The sequence below is a fragment of the Podarcis filfolensis genome (assembly GCF_964270895.1).
Source record: "Podarcis filfolensis genome assembly, chromosome: 2".
Classification (NCBI taxonomy): Eukaryota; Metazoa; Chordata; class Lepidosauria; order Squamata; family Lacertidae; genus Podarcis; species Podarcis filfolensis.
The window spans coordinates 36,975,241-37,000,990 of record NC_139605.1 but is presented as its reverse complement, the minus strand read 5'-3'; the positions used below and the strand labels follow the sequence as shown (position 1 = coordinate 37,000,990).

At 43.2% G+C, this 25,750-nt stretch overlaps 1 protein-coding gene across 12 annotated transcripts in view; it reads left to right on the top strand.

Annotated features, from left to right (window-relative positions):
- Positions 1 to 25,750, top strand: part of FGD5 (FYVE, RhoGEF and PH domain containing 5) — a 142,507-nt gene that overhangs the window by 92,920 nt on the left and 23,837 nt on the right. For 9 of the 12 annotated variants that reach the window (XR_014545295.1, XR_014545296.1, XM_083602683.1 and 6 more), the window contains exons 6-12: positions 4,123 to 4,274; positions 5,695 to 5,851; positions 12,289 to 12,376; positions 16,450 to 16,500; positions 17,986 to 18,044; positions 24,212 to 24,283; positions 25,451 to 25,519. Coding sequence is in view for 10 of the 12 variants with exons in the window: in XM_083602683.1 (XP_083458809.1) it covers positions 4,123 to 4,274; positions 5,695 to 5,851; positions 12,289 to 12,376; positions 16,450 to 16,500; positions 17,986 to 18,044; positions 24,212 to 24,283; positions 25,451 to 25,519 (648 nt within the window). In the remaining 2 variants the exon portion in view is untranslated. The remainder of the gene's footprint in view (positions 1 to 4,122; positions 4,275 to 5,694; positions 5,852 to 12,288; positions 12,377 to 16,449; positions 16,501 to 17,985; positions 18,045 to 24,211; positions 24,284 to 25,450; positions 25,520 to 25,750) is intronic. The other 3 variants (XM_083602684.1, XM_083602681.1, XM_083602680.1) reach the window with 1 other exon arrangement.

Below are 25,750 nucleotides of genomic sequence, written 5' to 3'. Positions count from 1 at the left end.
CATGAAAACAGTGACACTGAGGGAAAGAGAGGAAGTTCCAGGCGCAAGAACATTGTGTTCTTGTGTGTGTATGTGTGTCACAGGATATCCTTTGATCAGCTGGAATTCCCGTCACCCATAATCCAACTATGTCTCTTACCAGGCATATTCCTGGTACAGTGGTACCTCTGGTTACAGATGGGATCCATTCTGGAGGCCCAGCTGTATCCCGAAAAGTCTGTAACTGGAGGCACCCTTCTGCGTACGCACGCAGCGCGATCGAGCGCTTCTGCGCATGCGTGCTGCACGCAGAGCACTTCTGTGCATGCGCGTGTGGCAAAGCCCAGAAGTATACACTTCCGGGTTGGCTGCGTTCGCAACCCGAAGTTTACGTATCCAGAGGGATACGTAAGCAGAGATATGACTGTATTAGCAATAGCTACAGTGTCATTGTGATATTCCAGGTAGTTTTTGTCTGTTGCAAGAGTTATTGGTGTGTAGAAACAGCAAAGGAAGGTCAGATCAGGACAGATAAAACTTTTTTTTTTAAATGAAACCAAGAAGCTTTGTAACATCCACATCTGCTGTGGCTGCTATCAACGAAGAACCCCAGGGAGCTTTCAAACTCTGCAATTTTCAGAGGACATCTCTTTCATGCTGGCTTTCCAGTCGATGGGTCCCACTCTTCCTCTCTCGGTTGCTCGTTCTTCCTCCATTCCTTCCTCTTTCTTGTGCAATTAAAATCTCCAGGCACTTCCATGGTTTATTGGGATGCAGAGGAGGAATTGGGAAAGCGCTGGATGTTTTTCTAAGTGATTCCATATGGTCCTCCACTGCTAGCGGAAGCTTACAGTTTGCTTCCAGTTCCCTCCGGTGTGCATTTACTTTTGTAGACAACGAAAGATCCAGTTATTTTTCCCATAAAGATTAGATTGGCAGAAAAGAAGACATTTTGCCTGCAAGAGCCTTAGCGCAGGCCAGAACGAGGAACACCCAGCTGCCTGGCTCAGAATCCTCTCTAAGTGTATCCGCTCCAGGGGAATAAAGAGAAAGATTTATACCCATGAATAGTTCTTCAGGATACTTGCCAGGCACAGTAGAAATACTCGGCTAGCTTCTCTGCACAATCCCTGCCATGTTTTGTTACTGTCAGAAGGGCATAGGCTTATGGGATGATGCAGGATACCAGAGGAGGAGCAGAGATCAGTTTTGGACATCAAGTCCATGGGCATTTAGGCACAGCAGTTTAATATAGATGTATGCACAGCATAGGGACGTGGGTGGTGCTGTGGGTTAAACCACAGAGCCTAGGACTTGCCAATCAGAAGGTCGGTGGTTCGAATCCCCACAACGGGGTGAGCTCCCGTTGCTCGGTCCCTGCTCCTGCCAACCTAGCAGTTCGAAAGCACGTCAAAGTGCAAGTAGATAAATAGGTACCGCTCCGGTGGGAAGGTAAACAGTGTTTCCGTGCGCTGCTCTGGTTCGCCAGAAGCGGCTTAGTCATGCTGGCCACATGACCCGGAAGCTGTACGCCGGCTCCCTCGGCCAATAAAGCGAGATTAGCGCCGCAACCCCAGAGTCAGTCACGACTGGACCTAATGGTCAGGGGTCCCTTTACCTTTACCTTTATGCACAGCATCCACATGGCATTGCCCTCATCAAGTATTTTCTTATTTAATCCAGATTTGCCATTTCTGCAGAAAATTGTATAATTAAAAAGAACACATGGAAATGGTAAATCCAGCCTCCCAACTAAACTTGGATAGCGTAACAGTGGTTCTAAACCAGACCAAAGGAATGAAGTTTTGGCAGAAAAGTGGCAGAAAAGTGCTTCGCGGAAGCCCAGTGAGGCCCTGATAGATGTCCGTGAATTTGATAGCAACATGCTTAACTCACGCCACGTCTTATGTGTTATCTGGGAATCAAAGGGAAAAGAAGTGAAAGGTGTGGGGGAAAGTGATTTTGCTACTCTGCTTTTTACTATTCAAACAATATAGCTTGTATTTAGCAGCACCAACCATTTTCGAGGTGCAAATAGTCACAAATGTATACCATTAGGCTGAAAGCTTTTGGCAAAAGTGGTGATGGGCAGTCTATGGTAAAGGAAAGGTGCTATGCATCCTATCACCATATGTTCCAGTATTTAACCTTTTCACCAAACACAGTTCCTATAGTTGAAATTTGATTCAAACAAAGCCTTCCTTGGCAGTGGAATAGTTTTGCCTATTGCTACCACAATGAAGAGGGATGCGGGTGGTGCTGTGGATTAAACCACAGAGCCTAGGACTTGCCAATCAGAAGGTCGGTGGTTCGAATCCCCGCGCCGGGGTGAGCTCCCGTTGCTCAGTCCCTGCTCCTGCCAACCTAGCAGTTCGAAAGCACACCAGTGTAAGTAGATAAATAGGTACCGCTCTGGCGGGAAGGTAAACGGCGTTTCCATACGCTGCTCTGGTTCACCAGAAGCAGATTAGCCATGCTGGCCACATGACCCGGAAGCTGTACGCCGGTTCCCTCGGCCAATAAAGCGAGATGAGCGCCACAACCCCAGAGTCAGTCACGGCTGGACCTAATGGTCAGGGGTCCCTTTACCTTTACCTACCACAATGAAAGGACATGCACAACTTGAACGCGGTCCCATTTGACATACATTTAAAAATCAACAATGACAAAACAATTGCTATGGGTTATTGTTGATGGGCACCATTCCACCCATTTGCCTTGTTTTTGCTGCTGACTTTTGTGGAATAAATGGACCTGCTGATGTGTGACAACACAAGCCCTACTAACAAGGGGTAGCAGTGAGGCAAGATGCTTATTACAAAAAGGACAGATGAACAGTGATTTATGATTTGGTTCCATTGAAATGCCTTGGAGCTATATATTTTCCGATAGACACTAGCCTGCGGGTCTCTGCAGAAACCGTACAATCATCTGTGAAAAGATGACTCAGATCCCTGGGCTCTGAAAGTCTGGGGAGCAAACTGCTGCATGCCTTTCACACTCTTTTCACATAGCATGCATTCTGCTTTGTGCCTTTCCAGATGTGTTTGCTGGTGGTGTTGACAGTGACACTGTTCAGTTCCAAGAGATTCTATCTCATGCTAGGGACCTTAACAGTGCAATCCTGTACATGTTTACTCAGAAGTAAGCCCCAATTAGTCCAAAGGGACTTACTTCCAGGTAAGCAGGAATATGATTGCAGCTTAAATCCAGTAGTGCTGCCTCTACGTCTCTATGATTGGGGCGAAGGGGAGTGCATAACTATCATAATTTTTAGTGGAGGGGTTTTGTGGTTTTTTTGAAGTGCCTTGACTATTGCATAAGGGCAGACAGAACTGAAATTCCAGTTTTCCACATGGATGTGCAAGGAATTTGTTATCTTGAAAAACAACACTATAATGAAGTCTGTTTTGAGGAAGGGTTTATTTAGCGAAGGCAGATGTTGTAGGGCAAGGAAGCAGTACTGAGGAAAGTATAAAAGGGCGCGTCAGTGAGGTGAACAAAGGGTGACCATAATGCATTAGGTTTTTTGTTTGTTTTTTACAAAGGGGATTAAGGGAAAGATGGAATTGAAATGTAGTTTGGAGCAGAACAGTAGGAAGTCTTTAAATATGAAGACTAGGGGTCTTATTGATGCATAAAATTAAGGAAACTAGTACATAGGTTTTGGTAATGTTATTGTGGTGATACAAGACTAGACAAGTTGTTTTTATGGGGAAAGATTTTCTTTAGCATTGTAAAAATTGGTTCAAACCAACAAACAAGGAGACAATCATTGTCCGGCTGGTCTAGTTCTCTCATTTGTGACATCTCAGATTTCACACAGTGCCTCTGTGTCAAATTCGCACCCTGTTTCAAGGGTCTTTCTGAAAGGTTTTCAAGCTCTTGACAAGGGAGCGCTTGAATCCCACAAGAGGACTGTGTGGCATCAGAAAATTATGGTTTGGGTCAACCTTAACTTAGTTGAAGAAAAGTGAGGCAACAAGAGGTAAGGAAAGCAAATGGCTAGTCAGGAAAAGAAATGACCAAGGCACAGACAAAAAATTTGGCACTGAATGACAGGTTTTGAATATGGTAGTCAGGAACATGTGAGTAGGATTGGGCAACAGCCTACAGATGATATTCTGAATTGTGTGTACACAGGATTTCTATGAAGCTGTCTTAAAAGTGCTGGGAGATGAAGATAACAATGACCATGAAGAAGCAAAGCTCAAGGAAGGATTGAATGAGATCCCAGAAATCTACAAACTACACCAAGAAATACTGGAAGAGCTGGAAGAAAAAGTTCTCAATTGGTAAGTGATTTAGCAAGGCCTTTATACCATCTCAGGACAGCATCCATTTCCCGACATCCTGAAATCTTTAGGAAAACCAAGTACCTATTTCTTTTGAATAGAGGGAGAATCAAAAGTAACTGAATGTGAGACAACTTGCCTCTGTGATGGCCTCACCCTGAATGCTAAGAGGCTATCCTCCACCCTGAGATTTTACATTATATCTGTTACAAGAACATGGTAGCATGATCTGTAAGAACTCCAGATGCTATGCACTAAGGCATTATATATATGGCTACTGAATGACCTCATTTTCAATAGATTCCAGATATGTTTCCTCTACCATTGTTAAAGTACATTTTGCTGGAAGGTTGGGATCCCGATAACAAGATAGTAAGTCACAGATACCGTCTGCAGTAAGTGAAAAGAGATGTGCAAAAGCCACACTGAGCCTGAATGGATAGGGTGGGATATCAACATTTTAAATATATAGAACCTATTTATTTGCCATCAAGACAAATAATAGCCCATCAACCATATATTGTGCTTGTGGGACGTTTGACGAAATCCTTGTTTTCACAGTCCTAGGCCAGCTCCCCGAACAGGAGGTTTGTTGAGGTTCTGCTGGGCCACCAGATGTGGCCAGTGGACTGTCTTCAGATAGGTGTGTTGCATCATGTGTGGACCTGGAGTATTAAAAAGGCCTGTTCTTCACAAAGCAGCTCAGGGCTGATAAATGGGAATGGCTGTGGGCAGCATCCAGTAGAGGTGGGAAAGATCCAAACCAAAGACCCCCTCGGCTGTTTCCCGCAGTGGCTAATATGGCTTCCTTGGGAAGCAAAGAATAGGAGATGAGGGCAATAGCACCCTCCTGCTCATGTTACCCAGCAACTGGCAGTTAGAGACATATTGCTTTCAGTTCTGGAGACAGGGTATACAGTCACCATGACTAGTAGCCAATGACAGCCTTATCCTCCATGAATTTGTCTAATCCCTTTTTAAAAAACAACAACACTCAAGATGGCAGCCACATCTTGTGGCAGTGAATTCCATGTGTGTGCGTTCCTTTTGTCTGCACACTAGTCTTCCACCATGCGACATCACTGGATGACCCTGGGTTCTAGCGTGATGAGAGAGGGAGAAAAACACCTCCCGGTCCACTGTCTCCGCACCATGCATAATCTTCATATGCCTGTATCACAGGCATAGGCAAACTCCGGCCCACCAGATGTTTGGGACTACAATTCTCATCATCCCTAGCAAACAGGACCAGTGGTCAGGGATGATGGGAGTTGTAGTCCCAAACATCTGGAGGGCCGGAGTTTGCCTATGCCTGCTCTATCATGACCTCTCTTACCTCCCTGTTTCCTAAATGAAAAAGCCCCAAATGTCGTAACCTTTTCATTTGTTTGTTTGTTTGTTTATCCTGATGTGGCTTTAGGGAAGATCACCAGAAAGTGGCTGACATTTTCCTCTCCAGGGAATCAAGGTTCATTCACCACACGGCTTACATTATGCAGTTTGATAGGAATTTGGCTTTGCTGGATGAAGCCCGCCTTAAAACTTCCCAGCTGGATACTGTCGTTCGGGAATTTGAGGTAAGGGCCCTCAGTCCTTTCCTCACACTGCTTTAGGACTGTCCCGTAGTTCTCTTTATCACTCTCTCCTTCCTTCCTTGTGTGCCCTCCCTTCAGAGCTCAGAAAGGGTCATATAGGGGGGTATTAATGATGACTCAGTTCAGGGATAGCTTTGGAGGAGGGTTAAGTCTGGAGGAGTACCTATTAGATCCACTTGCACACCTTCAAGTGAGAAGAATTGGGGTTGCTTGTGCCCTTATGTATGGAACGCAAGGGCTGCTATAATAAAACAACAACAACAATGAATGTGTGATCATCCATTCTCACATAACTGTGGGCAGCTATGGGAGATGGAAGCAGCAAGAATTCTAGGTCAGGGATTGTCTTGTTACTGAGCACTCCATACCTGACACCAAATGTATGGGAACTAAGTAATTCCTTCATCCTCTGTCCTGCACATTACTGCAACCTGGCCTTTTGCTAACTTGCCAACAGTCTCAGAGGTTATCTTTCCAGCCTTCACAGGGAAAACCATAGGGCTAGTGTGCTCATGCTCAGTGTAGAAGGAATTTAGAATCCCTGAACGGGACTAATGCAAACTTTGTCCCTCTCTTCTGCTTCCTGCCACAGTGACACTTCTTCTTCTGGTGGTGATGCACACAATGTCAGCCTTAATATATATCAGTTTCTCCATTTGTAAAGGGTAGGGGAGGAGAGGTAGTAATATTTACTTATCTGACAGAAAAGGTTACGAGGATAAATTGGCTGCTGTATTTTTAATGTGGCTTGGGCTGTCAGGCTCTTGAGATATGGATTATGTCTCCCTCTGCAGCACATCTGAAATATTAATAATGATAATTCATTAAAATGACCGTTTGTCAACATTTGCCCGTGGATATTTCACTGTCTGAACTCTTGAGGCCAAAAATATAAAAATGGAGTCTAAGAATGCTGCTCTGAAGGCTTTGATCGGAAAGGCAGACTTCTAATTGCAATAATTGTTTTTGGGGGCTTATCTCAAACTTGGTTATCCTGCGGGCTGTGCTTCCTTGTTGCCCAGGTGTTCGATATACTAGAGTCAAAAACTGCTTGTCTCAAAGGCAATGGCAGTATTCTCACCAGCAGGGATATATTCACAAAATGCATCTGTGTGTGTTTGATATTCAGAGCATATTCATACCACAGACTTTATCTGGTTTAATACTTACTCTCTTTCCCCAGAGAACCTTGTAAGCTATAATTTTGTGAGGGGGTAAAGTGGAAGAAACTGAGAACTCTCTGTTAGAATAAAGACAGGAAGGAGGTTTAGATGTGCTAACAGCACCTGGCTTAGTTCTGCTCCTCCAGGGGGTGCATATTCATTGACTGTGAGAAGACTATGGGATTCTACACTTACAGCAACATATGGGGTTGGTTCATCTGAAAGCCTTCTAGACATAGATTCTTACTTGAAAAGACATTTTCTAAGGTAATATTTGCAGGGCAGAGAATATGTGTTCCAAACACTTCCATCCCACTAAGTCTGTCCACCTTGACTGTAACAGAGAATTGTCAGTCCGTTCACCAGCAGTGGGGAACGTCTGACCCATGGGCCTCATTGGGGCTGCCAGGCCTCCCCATTTGGCCTAGGACATGGTTTGGCTCACCATGTCCATCATCTAGTGTCATATGGTGCCAATTTCAATTTGAGGAATCAATCTTCCTTTACAGCAGTGGCTGCATTCAAGGGAGACTTGCAAAGGACGCATCGGGAGCATATATAGAGTTCTTCCCAGAAGTTTAAATCACCTGATGTGATTTAAATCATATGACATTAGCTGACTGACAGGTGCATGGCTCTCTGTCTCCGCCCTTCACTAACTAAAATTCAAAGGATTTTTTGGTGGAAACCATAACAGTTAGAAGGGTATAAATCCTGTATAAATTTGTAGTGTAGATACCAGAGCTTAGATCAGGATTGATGTAATTATCATTTTGGAAACCCTAATGCTGGTAGCAGGTGCAAATTATGACCCTGAATAGGGGCCAAATTCAGGGAGCTGCTCTCCTTTAGTAGTAGGGTCTTTGTTTTTGTTCTTCCTTTTCTTGTCACCAGCTAAAAGTAACACATTTCCTTCAGCAACCAATCCACTGCCATTTTCTGGCCTCAGAATACCGTAGATACAGCAGCATTCTGGGGCACTGTGGAAGGAAAATGGCTGCCACCACAAAAAGATAGCAGCAGCAGCCATATTTTTTTTAGCAGCAGCCATTTTCCTCACTACCACCACCATGCTCCAGAAGACTGTTGTGTTTGGGGCATGCTGAGATCCAGAAAACTAGTGTGGGCGCTCCATATCTCTCTCTCTCTCTCTCTCTCTCTCTCTCTCTCTCTCTCTCTCTCTCTTTTAAAAAAAGTTCAATTTTTAATGTCCCCATAGGCAGCAATAGAAAAATAGGAAAAAGGTAAAAATAAAAAAGGAAGATTTAACTGTTTCTGGGATCAACCCCCCAATTTTCACCACATATATTTGCGGGGGTGGGGAGAGATTTGGACTTAGCCCCAGTAATACACTCTCAGATTCTTCCTTGCCTAATTCTGATATGTATGCCTAAACTGTCCTCCCAGTTCACCAATTCAGAGGTAAATTAGTGCCTGACCCTATATCCAGAAAGGTCCCAACTCTCTTTGAGTATAAACTCAAAGAGCTTGGCAGTTGAATGTGCTCTATTCCCTTGGGACTAATGCAAAGTCTTGCCTTAATCCTGCTCTTCTTGTCTGGCACATAAATCAGTACAGCTCTTCTGAAGATGCCTTTGGTGTGTTTCAGATCAATGGTTCTTACTCTGCCCTTTCCCCATCTCCCTCGCAATGCCCCAGGAAGCAGGGTCAGAATGTATTTCACAGGAACGTCACAGACCCTACTATTAAGTAAGGGATAAAAGTTGCTGTGTTAATGCTTTTATCTCAGCTTGGTGTGTTGCCCCTCAGTTCCGCTACAATTGGAGTTAATGGGATTTTTATTGGAGTCGTAAATCTGAACTCAGAAGCTTCCTGTGGGTTTGGGTTTTGCTTCGCGTTTTTGTATCCTTGATCTTCTCCCCACTCACAATAGTATCCAAATAGGAATAACACATAGTAACTTCATTTAAAGGGATGGTGATGGAAGAAAGGCAAATCTCTCCTGTACAGTGGTACCTCGGGTTACAAACACCTCAGGTTACAAACACTTTGGGTTACAGACTCTGCTAACCCAGAAGTAGTACCTCTGGTTAAGAACTTTGCCCCAGGATGAGAACAGAAATGGCAGTGTGGCGGCAGCAGGAGGCCCCCATTAGCTAAAGTGGTACCTCAGGTTAAGAACAGTTTCAGGTTAAGAACGGACCTCCAGAACAAATTAAGTTCGTAACTAGAGGTACCACTGTTCCACTTTTGAAACTGATCCTGACCCTGTTCAGATATTTGTGTGTGTACAAAGTTGGAAATGTTTGAATATGGGGGTGCCATAGGCTTGGTCAGTAAAAAGGGTTGCCTACAGCGTCTTTAGTAATTAGGGTGCCTCCATATGGCAGGTTTATGGGGGACTTGGGGCTGCTCATGCATGGAAGTTTTGCACAGTGTCCACACCATCATCAAAATGACACCCCCCTTTCCCCCCATATTTGCCATTTCCACTGAAAATTTGAGGACAGCATTGTGTGGATGCTGAGAAGATCCTCCATGCATGAACAGCACCGAGTGGACAATAGACAGCTGTGTTGAAGCGGCCATCACTGCATGATGATGGTGAGGATCAGAAACTGAACAGACGCCGCTTCCCCTTTCACCGCAAATCCATGACAAGAAAGCAGCAGCAGGTGGAAATCTCAGGGAAGGACTGCAGCTCAGTGGTGGAGCATCTGCTATGTATGCAGAATGTCCTGGCTTCAATCCCCAGCATCTCCAGGTAGGACTGAGACAAAGTCCTGCCTGAAGTTCTGGCGAGCCACTGCCATTTACTATAGACAGTACTGAGTTTAATAATAATAATAATAATAATAATAATAATAATAATAATAATAATTTATTACTTTATTACTTATATCCCGCCCATCTGGCTGGGTTTCCCCAGCCACTCTGGGTGGCTTCCAAGAGGAGATTAAAAATACATTAAAACCTCAGTCATTAAAAACTTCCCTAAAGAGGGCTGCCTTCAGATGTCTTTTAAAAGTAAGATAGTTGCTTATTTCTTTGACATCTGATGGGAGGGTGTTCCACAGGGAGGGTGCCACTACCGAGAAGGCCCTCTGCCTGGTTCCCTGTAATTTTGCTTCTCGCAGTGAGGGAACCGCCAGAAGGCCCTCTGCGCTGGACCTCAGCGTCCGGGCAGAACGATGGGGGTGGAGTCTCTCTTTCAGATGAATCAATGGTCTCATTTCAATATAAGGCAGCTTTTGAAGGTTCCTAAGTGCCACTTAGCTAGCAACTCTAATGCAAACTCCCTGGGTTTCTCCTTTGTTTCCTTTGTTGAAGCTGCTATGGAAACTTAGGTGGAAAGTAGCAAACGGATGAGACAGTAAGTTGTGGCAACGTCATCCCATCAGAGACATGGCTATTCATTTTTAATGGCTCCAGGGCCGGCCAAGGCAGCCTGGATTGTCGCAACCTGTTTCATAGTTCATCCATGCCAGATGACCCTTGTTAACTTTTGGCTGAAGTTTGTTCTCGGACTTGGAAACAGGAGGAGGAGGAGGAGTCGCAGTAACAAGATGCTTATTTCTACGTTACTTGTTTGTTTCCCTGTCGAGATATTTCCATTCCGTTTTCAAGGCATGAGACTTTACAAAACAACCCACAACGTAGCGAGACAAGTACAATTAAAGAACACTGAGGATCCAAAAACACACAAACTCAACCCTAAGATAATAAACACATGACCAAAATTAAATGTAGAAAAACAATCCAGAGAGCCAGAACAAACATCTAATAATTTAAGCAGCGGCAGTGATCAAAGGCTTGTTGAAAAACGATTCAACTGCTGGTGGAACCTAAGTACACAGAGAAAGAGCTAATCCAAGCTCTTGGAGCAGTGAGTGCTGCCCTCACAGAAAAAGCCCTCTCATATATTACCATGAGTGATAGATGCATGTGTTGCATCAGTGATTGGGCAATTGTAACAGGCTGCTGGAAGCTTCAGTCAGTGCAGAATCATGTGACCCCATTGTTGTACCTGCTGCACTAACTGTTGGTTCAGCTCTAAGTGCAATTTAAGTTGCTTGTTAGCTTCATAGCCGTGGATTGCTTGGGACCAAGCCACTTGTGGGACCATCTCCTCCTATATGAATCTGCCCATATGTAGAGCTCTTGAGCATGTCGCTGCTTTCCGATGTATTATTTGTTTCTTTTTCTACGAAAAACATTTTCAAAATAGTTTTCAAAAAAGAAGATAAATTACATTAGAAAAAATAGGAGCAGAAACAGCGCCCCCCCTCCCGAGACAATAAGATAATTCAAATATGGCACTTGACATCAGTTTTGAGTCTCTGCTAGTGATAACTTACACAACTCCCCTCACCTTGACTCAGCTCTGTGACAAAATACTTTCTACTAATTGAACCATGCGATGGCAAGCCTAGTTTTCCCCCCAGCCAAGACTGTGTATACTTTTTCATGCAGTTGGTTATATTCAGAGCTGCTGTTTGGGGGAAATGAAACAATTTTCATTTGCTAATACATCTTAAAACTTCTGCCAGAAATTCTGTATTAAAAGGAAAAGAGCAGCCTGCTTTCTGCTCTGTGTTTACCTCGGTAATCCCCGCCTGCTTTTCCAAAGGAAAGTGGTCCTTTCACTTTTTAATACCATTTGTGAGCATGTCACAATAGAGAAGAACAGTGTTGAGGTCAATGGGCCATATCTCGCCAGATGTGTCAAATAGTCATGAAGGCACATCTATTTTCTCTGCTAGCCCTATGATTAGCTACTGAGCTCATGTCAGGCCCCCACTGTATACTCACGACCTTTTAGCCCAAGTGAAGAGACACTTGCCCTGTGGATTGCGCACAGCACTAATGTCAACTTCTTCTGGGAAAGTTCTTGGATTTTATATTAGCCTTGAGATACTCATGCATTATAAATATCAAGCTGTTTGTGGCAGGAACCCTCCAGCTGGCTCCAGTCAACCAGCTGTAGCCACAAAAATATACAAGGGTCACTTGAAATCTGTAGTTGCATGGAGTCTGAATTCTGAAGTCTATTTTGACTATCGACCAAAATATAAATAATCATGAAAATTTAATATTGGGTTTTAGTTTCATTTTGAAACATTGTGGACAAAAGGTCAGCTCCTGGAGACTACCTGGGCACATCTTCTCTCTGACAGCGCTTTAAATGTCTCTCTTGCCAGTCATGTGAACCTGGATGGATGACTGATTATTTTCTGATTGTGGATGTCTGAGCTCTGACCTTCACCCTTCTTATTTTCCTTCTCTTGAGGACAGCAGTTTCGTGGTGGGAGTCCCTTGAATGTGAAACATCAGCTCTTGAAAGTGGTGCAGCGCATATTCCAGTACCATGTGCTCCTCACAGGTAAGCAAGATATAAAACATGCCACTCCCATGATAGGAGGCTCCTCCTTTTGCCTGGTTTGTTCCTAGCTTATAGTCATTCTCAGGCATTATCGCCCTTGAAAGTCAACCTAGAGCTTATCCGCACATCCTCTTGTCCCACTGTCTTCCTCCTGGGAAAACCGCTTTTTAGTGCTCAGTCAGTGCAAATAACAATTTGGATTTTCCACAAAACATTGACAGAGCAATACTAATGAATCTGAAGAGGCAGAGGCAGAATGAATTAGAGCAGGAATCCCATACACTCTGAGAGAATCCCAGTAACTTGTGACTCATAGCACACTTGACTTAAACATTTCAACCTTTTGTTTTCAATGTTATCGTGGATTTCTCTCAGTGACAGCAACTCCAATGAAAAATGGAGTGGAGAGTCTGTAGCTCTGTGGCAGAGAACATACTTTCCAACACGTAAGATTATTGTCTTCTCCACTTTAAAAGGCCTCGGGTTGCAGGAGTGTGAGGATAGTCTTTCTTCTGAGATGTTGTAGAGTTTATGCCAATCAGAAAATACTGTATTAAACTCTATATCCCTTCCTTCTCAGACAAATGTAGGGGCAGCCAACATGCATTGGAAGGAAACAGAGTGTGGTAGCTGATCTCATCCCCAATGGACTCTGAGAACAGACCTTGTGCACATGGGCTAGGCTCTGTATACAAGATCAGAAGCCACTTGCTTATGCATAGGATCTGTTCCCAAAGTCTACTAAACACATGTATGTCAGGAACAAGGCCTGATCCTATGCTTCCGCTCCTCCCCATGAATGTTCAGCATCCCTTGTTTTGTGTCAAGCTGTATTTGTAACCCCAATGTTTCTGCCTGCCAAATGTCACCTTCATTATCACTGCTGGAAACCTGGAAGCCACCAGGAGAGCAGAAAAGAATAGAAAAGTGAAAAGCCTGGCAGGCTGGGTCGAAAGCAACCACGTCCCAAAGCAAAGCATGTTAGATGAGTCCACAGGAATTCCAGCTATGGAGCATTTCAGGCATAAAGATGGGCAGGTGGCGGGGGTGGCCCATGTCTTTTGGTGGAGAGTGACATACGATGAAGTTTGCAGGGGGCGGGCAATGGGAAGAAATCCCACCCATATTCAGCAAGTGGTAAAAAAAGCTTCAGAACATATTAGAAAGAACTGAAATCAATGGACTAGAACAAAGGGAACTTCCCGAAGAGAACTTCACAGCACTGATTAGAAGTACTTTCATCTTGGTCCAAGAACACTGATCATAAGTCCAAAGAAATGCCGTCTTCCCAGTGGTTCCTGTTTTTTGTGGGGTTTTTTTGTTTTTGCAAGAACAGCAGCACAAGTGACTACCAGATGCCAATGAGTGATTTTGCTGGGTGATTTGGTTTCCTCCACAGATGCTAAGCAAGGGGGCATTAGTTCACTACAACTATCTTAATAGGTCCATGCATCTGTTTAGTACATTAAACAGATTTGTTTGCTGTAAAATTATGTTGTAAGCCAGCCAGAGTAGCTGGGGAAATCCAGCCAGATGGGCGGGGTATAAATAATAAAATTAGTAATAGTAGTAGTGAGATGAGTTTGGTGTATTCACATATAGCAGGGGTGGTTAAACTGTGACCCTCCAAAGGTTGCTGGACCAGAACTCTCATCATTCTAGGTCAGTGCCTGTACTGGCTATGGCTGATGGGAAGTAGGATCCAACAATATCTGGAGAGCCACTGGCTAGCCACCCCTGGCATATAGCATGCCTGTAAACAGCTTGCCTGCTGTATAACAAGCCCTGTGAATGTCACACTCCCATTAGCTACCAGATACTATAAGATGTCTTCCTGATCTGAGCACCAGTACAGCTTATGTGGACAGGTCTGACACTGTGTGTTAACAAGGTTTTCCTCTGTCTGCACTGATCTAAAAAAAGGGATCATTTTTGGGGGACTAGTTCAGGGTTACGTTACCCTGTCCAACTTTAATTCAACTACAATGAGAAGTTTTCTGTCAGTTTCATTTGCTAGGGAAAGGTTTTCATGTAGCAAGAAACACAGATACTCTCGAGTGCATGTGCTCTGTAAGGGGGAAGACCTTTACTGTTAGTTGGTTGATCCCTGGTCAACTTTCCAGAGAACATAACAATGACCTCAAAAATCATTGACTTAGAACCACTCATGGAACTGTACTGCTGGAGGGAGAGGTGGCTGATATTTGCTGCTTGCTCCTTTCCCCTGTAGCTCTCTCTGCTCTCTGAAAAGCTGCTGAAGAGTGCTTTGAGATCCTCAAGTGTAGGAGATGGTATGGGGACTGCAATGAAAAGGAGACAAAAATTGCCTCCCCTCCTCCTTCCAGTGGGAACCTCAGCTGGATTGTAGTTCCTTCTGTGACTCTGGATCCAACCTGCTGCCCTTGCTCCTGTCAAGCAAATGTCTTGAACTCTGCAGTTGTTTGGATCCACACCTTCCTCATCTGTACAATCTGCTATTGATCCTTATGGCCCATTTACTTTAAGCATGTGTAACTGGCTAGTGGCTTGCAGCCACATTCTCTTGCCTTAATTCTCTTTTTCCGAGTAGGGAGATGAATGTTTGTTTGCTGAAAAGGGCTCAGAGGACCCCTTTCCCCCACTTAAAGGACTGTTGCATCTCCTCCTGACAGGGGCCCATCATTCCAGCCTTGTTGCTCTCATTCGTATTACCAAACAAGAGTAATAAAATTCATTGCAGGATACACTTAGGAGGACCAGCCAAAGCACTACAGCTGCAGTGCTTCTGCCTTCCCATACACATTTGGGAAAAATTACTGTAGACCACAATGATTCATCCGGCAGGGATAAGCAATGCCTCAAGTCCCCAGCGACAGCTTTTGCGTATAGCCTACACAGATATTGCAAAGTGGTGATTGCAACAGCTCTTCCCTTAGTCCAGGGAGATCCAGAAATAACAGATTCCCTCATCTTCTTGTATAAACTTCTATCAGTAACGCAACTCGTATTCATTAATTCAGCGCAGTTGTAATCTGTATCAAGTCACATGCAGTCAAGGATTAAATATTGCTTTACTCAGTTCAACATAATTTCTCAATTTGGAATAAGTTTGTGTTTATCTATTTTTAATCCTTCCTAGGAGTATCCACTCTAACTAAACTAGAATATAATTAATCGGGGGGGGGGGGGAGCATCAGCGGGGGAAATTGTTCCATTATCTTAGGCAGTTTGGAATTTTGCAATTAAAAATCCCATTCTTTTGACTCTTACCCTAGCACTGGCATCTTCTTGAATGAACTGAAACTTTTAAAGCTTCCGACATTCTTATGTATAGGGAAATGATGCATGTCCTCATGCATTCTGTTTCTCCACTACTTCAAAGAGCGTCTCATCCCATGTGATCCTGTCCATCCACTTAGATCAGCTGAAGAACCCTTTTTGTATTTTCCTGCTGCTTATTGAAGTGCAACGGGGCCATCTTTGTTATGGGACATAGGATGCAGAACTTCTCTGCCTAGGGAAATCTGCCAGGCCCCCTCTTTGATAGCATTCTGTCTGGGAACAGAAAACTGAGGTCTACAAGTGGTTGAAATATGGGATAGGAGGCCATGGTGGTCACTGTGTTGGATGGCTTTCAAATAGGATTGAAGGAATTCATGGAGAAAGCTGCCAATGGTTACTAGCTATGAAGGCTATGTTGTGCCGCTACAACTTCTGAAGACTAGATACTGGAAACAACAGAAACAACAAGTTGCTGGATTAGATGGCCCATTAGCCTGACTCAACAGGCTCTTCTTATGTTCCCAGAACACGCCTAAGCTGCAAACCTGATCTTAAACCTTAGGTTTAGTGTGGTTTACAATCCTGTATATGTTAACTCGGATGTAGATCCCACTATGTTCCTTAGGCTTAGTTTCAGGTTAATGTGCAATGGATTGCAGCCTGAGGCTGGCTGCCTTCAGTGGGACAGAATCTGTTCCACCAGTCTGAGATCTGGGCTGAAAACCCACCTAGATTAAGGGTTTAGTGTTTAGAGTGGATCAAAAGGAATTTATTTGAGACTTACTACCTGCTTTATATCTGATTCCCCACAGATTACTTGAATAACCTTTGTCCTGATTCCGCTGAGTATGAAGAAACACAAGGTAATTCAGAATTTAAAAAATGATAATAATAACTATTTATTTTGCCTAATAAATAGCTAGTGTCTCTACTTGTACAGGAAGAAGTCTGTGAACAAACAACATCACTGTACTCAGATCTCAGCTTGATTTTAAGATAAATTACCTCTCTTGTTCATGTCATTTGGGGCCACTCACTCATCAAAACATGTACTGTTCTTTGATTTTTAAGTTCCTTGTGATCTCAAAATAGGTCATATTAGATATTTAGAATGAACAATGTATGTGATGACCAAATAATTAACATGAAACAATTTTACTATCTGAAACTTTGATCGTGAGTAGTGACAACACTTTGAATTGTCAGGCTGCCATCCTATATACACTTAAGTGTGAATAAGTCTCAATGTGCTCAATGGGGCTTATTTGTCTGTATATGTGTATAGGCTTGCATTGCAAATGGCCCTCGTAATAATTTATTATTATTTGTTAAATTTATTAGTCGCATTTTCTTGCTGCAGGCAACTCAATGTGACTTTTCAAAGCAACTTTGAAAAGCAGTTGGTTTTATGTTCATGGTCAAGAACTGGTTGTTACTACGCAGTTTGATTTATATGGAAAACTGAATCCATGAAAGGTATTTTACTGTGCAGTGTTCTCATTTGAAGCATTCTTAATGCCTTGCAACCAAAGTGTATATGTTTTGTCTTCTGGATTTGTGCAAAGTATAGCCAGTTACATATGCCAGATTGTGGCCAGATCCAAAACCTAGAGGGTTCCAAAATGCGTTGTTTGAGCAGAGGCAAACACAATATTCTGCTTAAAATATATATATATTTTTTAAAAAACCCACCAAAGTCTGAACTCTACCATTGCATTTGTTCACTAACTCACATTTATTCAAGTAAATTTATCCAGTGTATCGACACCAGTTTCTGCCAACCTAGCAGTTCAAAAGCACACCAGTGCAAGTAGACAAATAGGTACTGCTGCGGCGGGAAGGTAAACAGCGCTTCCGTGCGCTCTGGCTTCTGTCACGGTGTCCTGTTGCACCAGAAGCGGTTTAGTCATGCTGGCCACATGACCCGGAAAGCTGTCTGTGGACAAATGCCAGCTCCCTTGGCCTGAAAAGCAAGATCCCATAGTCACCTTTGACTGGACTAAACCATCCAGGGGCCCTTTACCTTTACCTTACATATAATGTATATTTGCAATAACTGTAACTGAGACAAGTGTGCAATAGCCTCCTGTTCAATAGGAATGTTGCTTTCATTTTGTAGAAGTGAGGCTGAGCTGTAGCAACTTGTCTAAGGCTCCCAGACCAAGTAATGGTTGAACGGGAATTTGAACATGTATTTCTTGAACAGCATTAATTCCTAGGCAGTACAACTTATTTTGGTCTTAGCGAGACTCCATACCTAAGAAGGTTATATATTCTTCCTCCTAAAAATCTGCACATCTTTTCTTTTCTGAACCTCAGTTAACGTGTTCTGCTTTCTTCCACCGCAGCTGCCTTGCTCATCGTCTCCGAAGTTGCGGACCGAGCCAATGACAGCATGCAGCAAGGGGTGAGTTCCACCTTGCCCTGATGCCTCCTAAGTGCTACCAGTTCAGATATATCTCAAATCAACATGTATTTTTAATTATCTGTCAGAAATAAATATTAAAGTGTAAAACTTACCACACAGGGTAGCTCCCCAATGCCCACGCAGAAGCAAGTCATATTGAATTCAGTGGGGTTTACTCCCTGGTAAGCGGGGTTAGTACTGCAAGCTTACTTCTGGGTAAACATGTGTACGACTGTGCTGTAAAGCAACGCTGAAACATTCCAGTGTTAAAACAAAATATGACTATGCCTGAGCTAGGTGGTTTGACATAGTATGGGGACTGCTTATAAATAGACAAAATAGCTATGCAAATTCGGGTTAAACACTTCCAACATCAGGGCATCAAAGTCTCCGTGGCAGCTGCTTTTGAAACATTTCCAGAGATCTAACAATTGATCTGCTGTGTCACGTCTAGTTTGGCTCCCACAGAAATAGAGTTCAACCTGGAAACCTACATTGCAATTTTTAATTCCATAATGTAGCAGTTTTTCTTTCCCTTGTGCCACTTCCTTCCCCCACCTGTTCTAGCAAACAGAGCTCCAGGGGTGTTTCTCAGCAGGCAGGAAATGGAAGCCAATGTTGGGACCAAAAAGAAACAATACCTGCAGTAGAGCATCTGTTTTGCACACAGAAAGTCCCAGGTTCAATCCCATGCATCTTCAGTTGGGCTGGAAACTGTGAAACCTTAGGAAGTCTCTGCAAATCAGTGTAGGACCGTCTTGAGCTACATCGACCATTGGTCTCACTCAGTGTCAGGCACCATCCTGTGTTCCTATTAAAGTTTGCTGTTTCAAGAAAACTGATCTATGGTTGCAACTTGGCAGCACACATTTTCTTTTCCGTACACCCATGTTCAGCCCACATCTTCAGCGCCTGCATGGGCTGGGTGACGGGAGCAGCTTCTCCGACCTTCCGATCACAGGAACACAGGAACACCAACGCAGCATTCCAAGGAATTGGTCCTGGTGCTGTGGACTCACATCTGCTCTTGTGAGCACCCAAATGAAGAGTAAACGGAAGCAAAGCTGTGGAGGTTTTGCAGCGTACCTAATTTATTTCTACTAATTAAAGAAATAAAAGAATGTAAGAAACATGTACGAGAGGAGCAGCTCTCATGCAGCCATCCTGTCGCAGGACAGTTCAAAGAAAAAAAAAGTGCAACAGTACTAGAGATGGAAGTCTTGAAGAGTAGCTTCTGCCCCCTCCTTTCTCACAGTATGAAAGTAAAACAAGATGATCAGGTGATCCTTGCAATGGGAGGGATGAAAATACAGTCATACCTCATGTTATGGAAGCTTCAGGTTACGTCTTTTCAGGTTGCATCCCGTGGTGACTTGGAAGTACTGGAAAGGGTTACTTCTGGGTTTCGCTGCTTGCGCATGTGCAAAAGCGCTAAATTGCGCTTTGCGCATGCGCACAAGTGCCAAATCGCACCGCTCACCTGTGCAGATACGGTGCTTCAGGTTGCGCTCTTTTCAGGTTGCGAACAGGTCTCTGGAACGGATTCCGTTCACAACCAGAGGTACCACTGTACTGACATTTCTTGCATCCTAAGATATAGAGGCAACTCTTACAAGAGCCTGTGGACAGGTGCCTTGAGACTTGCATGCTTTTTAAACCCTACAGTAGATGACCACCAAAGAAACAAATTCACTTCTTAACTATGGCTTTTAGATAGGAAATTCATGGACTTCCGACACTTCCGTGGAACCACATGGTGGGGACTGTTATACTAATTCACCTGCTCTTATATGCTGCTGGGGGATTGTGCAAGAAATCTTGTTATGCTTTTGAAAGGCGGAAGCGTCTGGAGAGGGTAGCCTGCCAAGTGTCTGTGGGCCAGATCCACCCGACAGCTTGCGTCTGGTCAGATGCAGCCCACCTTCTCTTTACAGAAATTTAGGATTGCTGTGTGCCTGTGAAGAGGAAACTAAGCTTCCACTTTTTAAAAAATATATTTAAAAAAGGAAGCCATGTGCTTTGTCAAGATGGAAAGTCAAAGCAGCTGCTTAAAATATGGCCAAGAATGTCCCCCCCATTTCCACACAGCTGGGAATCTCCGATTGTGGGATTTAAAATCCATGTCTCTGAAACATGTGCCAAGACTGAGCCCGGCCAACATTTTCATGGTCTGTTTTACTGTCCAGGTTTCAGCAACAGTTTTCCTTGTGGACAAAAAACAGATGGGTCTTTGCACTGCGAAGTCTGTAGACATTTGCACACTGCCATTTCCACTTCATTAAAGAGGAAGAAAATGTATTTGGCGGGGCTGGGTGCATTACCACCTGCAAGCAGGATTACCTCTTCCTCCCCACCGCCATCTTTCTGGCTCGGCTCCTGTGCCTTTCTCTGAAGGTTGGCACACATAAATTTTGAAGGTGAAATTTCCCCTGGCGTAGTGATAGACGTGCTGGGGGGAATGTTTAATTTTTGCACATCCAACTGCTGTGAAAGGCCCAAGAGGGAGGACAACAGAAAAGCTGGCAACTTTCTAAAGAGCTGAAGATACAAATCCTGAAAAGCCAAGGTCTCACTCTTTTTGCATTAACTTTGCCCACAGGAGCTGAATCGGTATTAAGCATTTCCTGAAAATAAATGTTAGACAAGAAATCTGATTCCTTTCAGAATAAGACTAGGCTCATGATCTAGAAGTCTGTGGCTATGCCATCCATTTTCCTTTCATCAGTTGCCTCCATGAAACCCTCCAGTCCACCAACTGATTATTATTGTTATCAAACTCTATGAAAACTGCCTAAAGGGGAAGTGGAGAGATGAACTAAGTCTACCAGTGGCCGTCTCCCCTTAAACATACCCACCTATTTATCTTCTGCCCTCCAACTCTGAAACTGCTTTATGAAGCTTTATGGTCACTAATCAAGGTGTTTGGATCTCTTTCAAAAGTAAAATTTAATATATACCAAAGCAACAATGAAAAATGCAATAAAAATGAATGACGCTTCACTTCCTAACATTACTTTTGGTTGAATGAAAGGCTTTTAAAATAAATTATATATCTTGCTTTTTACTAACTGGCTGTTTAATTAACCTATTAAAATAATAATTACTCCCAATTCAATTGATATTTTTCTGTTGTTTAATGAAGCTAGCAAATTTTCTCAGCTAAATACCCACCCTGAAAAAAGATGCATTGTGAAGAAAATGCTTTTAAAAGCATTGATTGTATCATGAGACATAGCATCACCTGTGAATAGGACTTCCATTTCCCCAGACAGGGTCCTGATTAAAATTCAGTCCACTCCTTTAATTTTTGATTAATCAATTAATCATACCAATTAGTCAATTAATTCAGCCGTAATTATTGGCACCGGGCAAAACTTAACTAGCACTGTTCTTTTCCTTTCCAAGTCTCCTTCATAGCTCAATCCTGTGTGTGTTAAGTTGGAAATAAGACCCAGTGTCTTCAAAAGCAGTTAACACCGGAGTAAGTGTATATAGGCTTGCAGCCTCAACAAACCATCTGCCCAATTAAAATGTTTCATGGGAACAAGAAAACATCACTGCAATGGAGACATGCAGACCAAGATGTTAGGAGACCAAACGCACCAGTGCTGCGGATGTAATGAGAGCAATTCATTAAAAACTCATCCCTTTCGTACTGAAATGCCATCCAGCATTGTCACTGTAATGGGAACAAAGGTCTCATTAGATTCATTTTAAATACCATACTGTGGAAGATTACACAACTTGCCAGGACTCATTGATTGTGTCCAAGCTCTTCAATGCAGGTAGGCAGTTAATAGGGTCAGACTCCGTTAATGAGTTCTCTAATCTCTGCAAAGGACACCAGATTTCATTACTTACTTAATACTTAACCTTGCTTGTAAAGACCACAGCTACATATCTATTGCTACTGAAGGTGAAGCATCACAAATAATCCTGTCAACAATTCTATGACATTCAAAGGTGGGTTGTTGTTGATGAGGTGTTTGTTTTTTTAAGAATTTGCATAATATTTATTTATTTATTTATTTAAAACTCCCTTTTATCTACTGTCTCTCTCTTTTGCAACTGCATTTATAACCCAGCCCAAAGCAGCTCAGGAAAAGTTGCAATAAAATAAAACACCCCAGTATAAAATATCCTATTTAAAATTCAGTTAATAACAAATGTAATGCACTAAACCACTTAAAGTCTATGAACTATGGATTGTGTGACGTATATGACCTAGAGGAGATCTGAAATGGACTAGACTACTTCCCACCATTTCAGATACGTGGCAAATATTGTGACTGCATATAAGTAATTTTATACTCCTGGTCTCCGAAGCAGACTTTGGGATGGTAGTCTGGTGATGCTGTAGACAGCAAATTCTCTCATAAAGATCCCTTGCCCCTGTTACAGAACTAAATATCCAGGGAAGAAATGTTTGTCCACAGAGACAAAACAGTTAACTATACTGATGTTGTTGTGTGTCTTTGTGATGGCAGGCAGTGAGTGAATAGCTGATTTCTCATTACTGCATCTCAATGCCAGGAAATGTTTCACATGTTGAGCTTCTGTTGATGCAGTTCCTAAGATATAGTTCTTCTTCCATAAAAATATGGCAACACTCCTATATAGGGGCCTTAGGCTACTTCCACAACAACCCTTTTCTCTGGAATTACCATTCTCTGTTCACTTTTTATGGAAAAGGCAGATGTTGCATTCCATTATTTTCTGTATTGTTTGCATTTGCTTTTTCAGACCTGATTTGTGGTACATCTCCACCCCCAATAAAATGCTGATGCCGCTCCATCCTGTCTACTGTGGGCAGGCAAACTTCTGTTGTGGTTTCTAAGGGCTCCTGAGTCTTTAATTAAACACTTCCTGTTTGCAGATTCAGCAGGTTTTACTGTTTCCCAGTGAGGATAGCTGAGTGACAAAATTACATAATGCTTTCCCCTTGAACAGCAGAAATGTCTGTTTCTGAAGTGGGAGAAACAATTAGCAGTTTCCTTTCATTATTTTTGTCTTGTTTTTTAATACACAAATTTCTGAATAAAAACATAAATTACCAATTCTCTTCTCCTTTCTACACATAGTTCATAGCTGCACCATACATTAAAAGCACATGGCTTCCCCCAGGTAATCCTAAGAACTTTTGTTTGTTGAGGGTGCTGGAAATTATAGCTCTGAGAGGGGTAAACTACAGTACCCAGAATTCTTTGGGGGAAGTCATGTGCTTTAAAAGTATAGTGTAGGTGTGACCCTGGAAATGGAAACGGAGGCACTTAAGCTGTTCAAAGGGATAGTTTGCAGACTACATGCTGCACCCAAAAGGAAAAAAAACTTTTTAATTCATGTTGCAGTGAACCTTTGTGGAATGCTGCTTCCTCTTGATTAATCATCATAAGATGATCTAGATCACATTAACTTCTGGGCAATACAGTGCTTCTTGTATAAAGGCTGGTTCACAAGACCACACTGAGGTGTTCCAGGGTTTAGTGACTCTCTGCTCAAATCCACCCATGCCACACCTGTTGTGTGACTACTAACAGTTGTGCAGCTGTCAATTGCCTTTCACATCCCTGCTATTGTTAATGCTCTGTAAAGTTGCTTTAAATTTATTGGTTCTCAGTTGCTGGCCACTTTGAAACCACTTTTGGAGTTGGAGAGCAGGGTAGAAATATTTGAAAATAAATGAATTTCTTTTGAAGTGCCTGTCTGGAGCCTTCATGTTAATTCTGCTTCTAGCACACTTCAGAAGATTAATGCCTCAGTAATGATAATGCTTTCTAATGGGAAGGCAACCTTCGGCCCAGCCAGTTAGTGAAATCTAGGTGTGGAGCCGGCCCTATTATTAGGCAGAGCAAAGCAGCTGCTTCAGGGAAAAAATGATTAGGGGGTCATGAAAGGGCAGCAAACTGTGACTTAAGTCTTTGTTTCTTTATAACTGCTAGACAGAGATGTTTGTGGCATTTCCTGCTTCGACTGCCCAAATAACTTGGCGAGGTTTGGAAATTATTTACCTTGACTTGTAGGGAAGAGGGTGCCATTTGCTGTTCTGCCTCAGGTAGCAAAATGCCCTGTCTTGGTGCATTTTGAACTTAAAAGGGAATGTTTTTATCACCTTCTAAGAATCAAAAGCTAAACCTTTCTTGGTTTTTTTGGTCCTTTCTCTGCCACAGGAAAATTTGCAGAAGCTGGTACATATAGAGCACAGTGTCAAGGGGCAAAGCAACCTCCTTCGACCAGGAAGGGTGAGTTCCATCTGGGTTCGGTTCCACTTACTGTAAGGTTGCCATCCTTTTTTCTGTCAAGGCCCCAGTAGCTATTATCATTAGTAGCTTATATGGTAAGTCTTGAACTGCCCTCTGGACACTCGCATCCCTGCAGCTTAGCAGAACAGGCCTGGGATGGGGTAGGGTGGTTGCAAGGATGCTCCCCCCCCCCCCGCACAGACGCACCAGTAGGGGGTCTGGCAGCCACATCCTTGCAGGCACAACCTCAGCTCCACCCTGCAACACCCCAGCCCCATCACCTCAAGGACTGCTTCCTGTGCTAGAACTGGTTATCACCCCAAAGAGAAAAGCTGCTGGTGCTTTTAAGCTCTTCTGCTGACGCCCTTCTCCAAAGGCCTCCTTCAGTGGTGAGGGAGAAGGTCCTTTCAGCCATAGCATCTCAGTTATGGAGTACCATAGTTGGAGAGGCTTCCCTTGCCCCCAACATTTTCAACTTCTAGGCAGAAAGCAAAAAACACTTTGAATTCACCCAGGCCTCTCCTTAATGACTACTCCTACTAAATTGTTTAGGAATCACCATTTACATAAAAGTCTCAAAGCAGCTTATATGCATGTCATAAAAACAGGCAAAATTCATTTTTTAAACAGTCCAAAAAAAAAAAACCGAACCCAAAATGGGTTTAAAGAAAATACAAGACAAACACCTAAGGAAGAGATCTTCTCATTCAGCTGGGAAAGCTTGTCAAAACAAAAATGTCTTCGGTTGTTTCTGGGAAGTACAGATAGTGGATGTCTGTTGTATCTCAACAGGAGTGCTGCTCCGTAGAATAGGGATTTTGACACTGAAAGCCCTACCCCAAGTTACTGTGGAACTGAGTTGTGATATTTTGGAGACCTTAAGAAGAAACTCTGCAGGAAAACGCAGTGACCTATATCAGGGATAAAGTGGTCTCTCAAGTAACCTGGTCCTGAGCTGTACAGGGCCTTACATGTCAACACCAAAACCTTGAACTTGGCCTACTAGCAGATTGGCAGGCAGTGCAAATCCTGCAACCAGGTGCTATATGCTAGTTGTGATTTGCCCCCCACAAGCAACCTAGCTGCCACATTCAGCACTAGCTGCCACCTGCAGACCCATCTTCGAAGGCAGGAGGTATTGACTGAAGGTTCTGTTTTCCTCCTCAGGTCTTTCTTAAAGAAGGGACACTAATGAAAGTGTGTGGGAAAAATAGGCACCCTCGACATTTGTTCTTGGTAAGAATACTTTAATCTCTTTCACACTGCGGACACATGCAGACAAGTGGGTCTTGGTGACTGAGGCTTGTGATCTAAACATCCCAGCTAGGAGGCCAGCTACAATGAATGCGGTGGGATTTGCTTCTGAGCAAACATGGTTAGGACGGCACTGCAAAGCTGCAATTCCATGCACCCACTTTGAAGTAATTCCCAATCTGCTTAGCAGACTTCTGCATAAACAGGCATAGT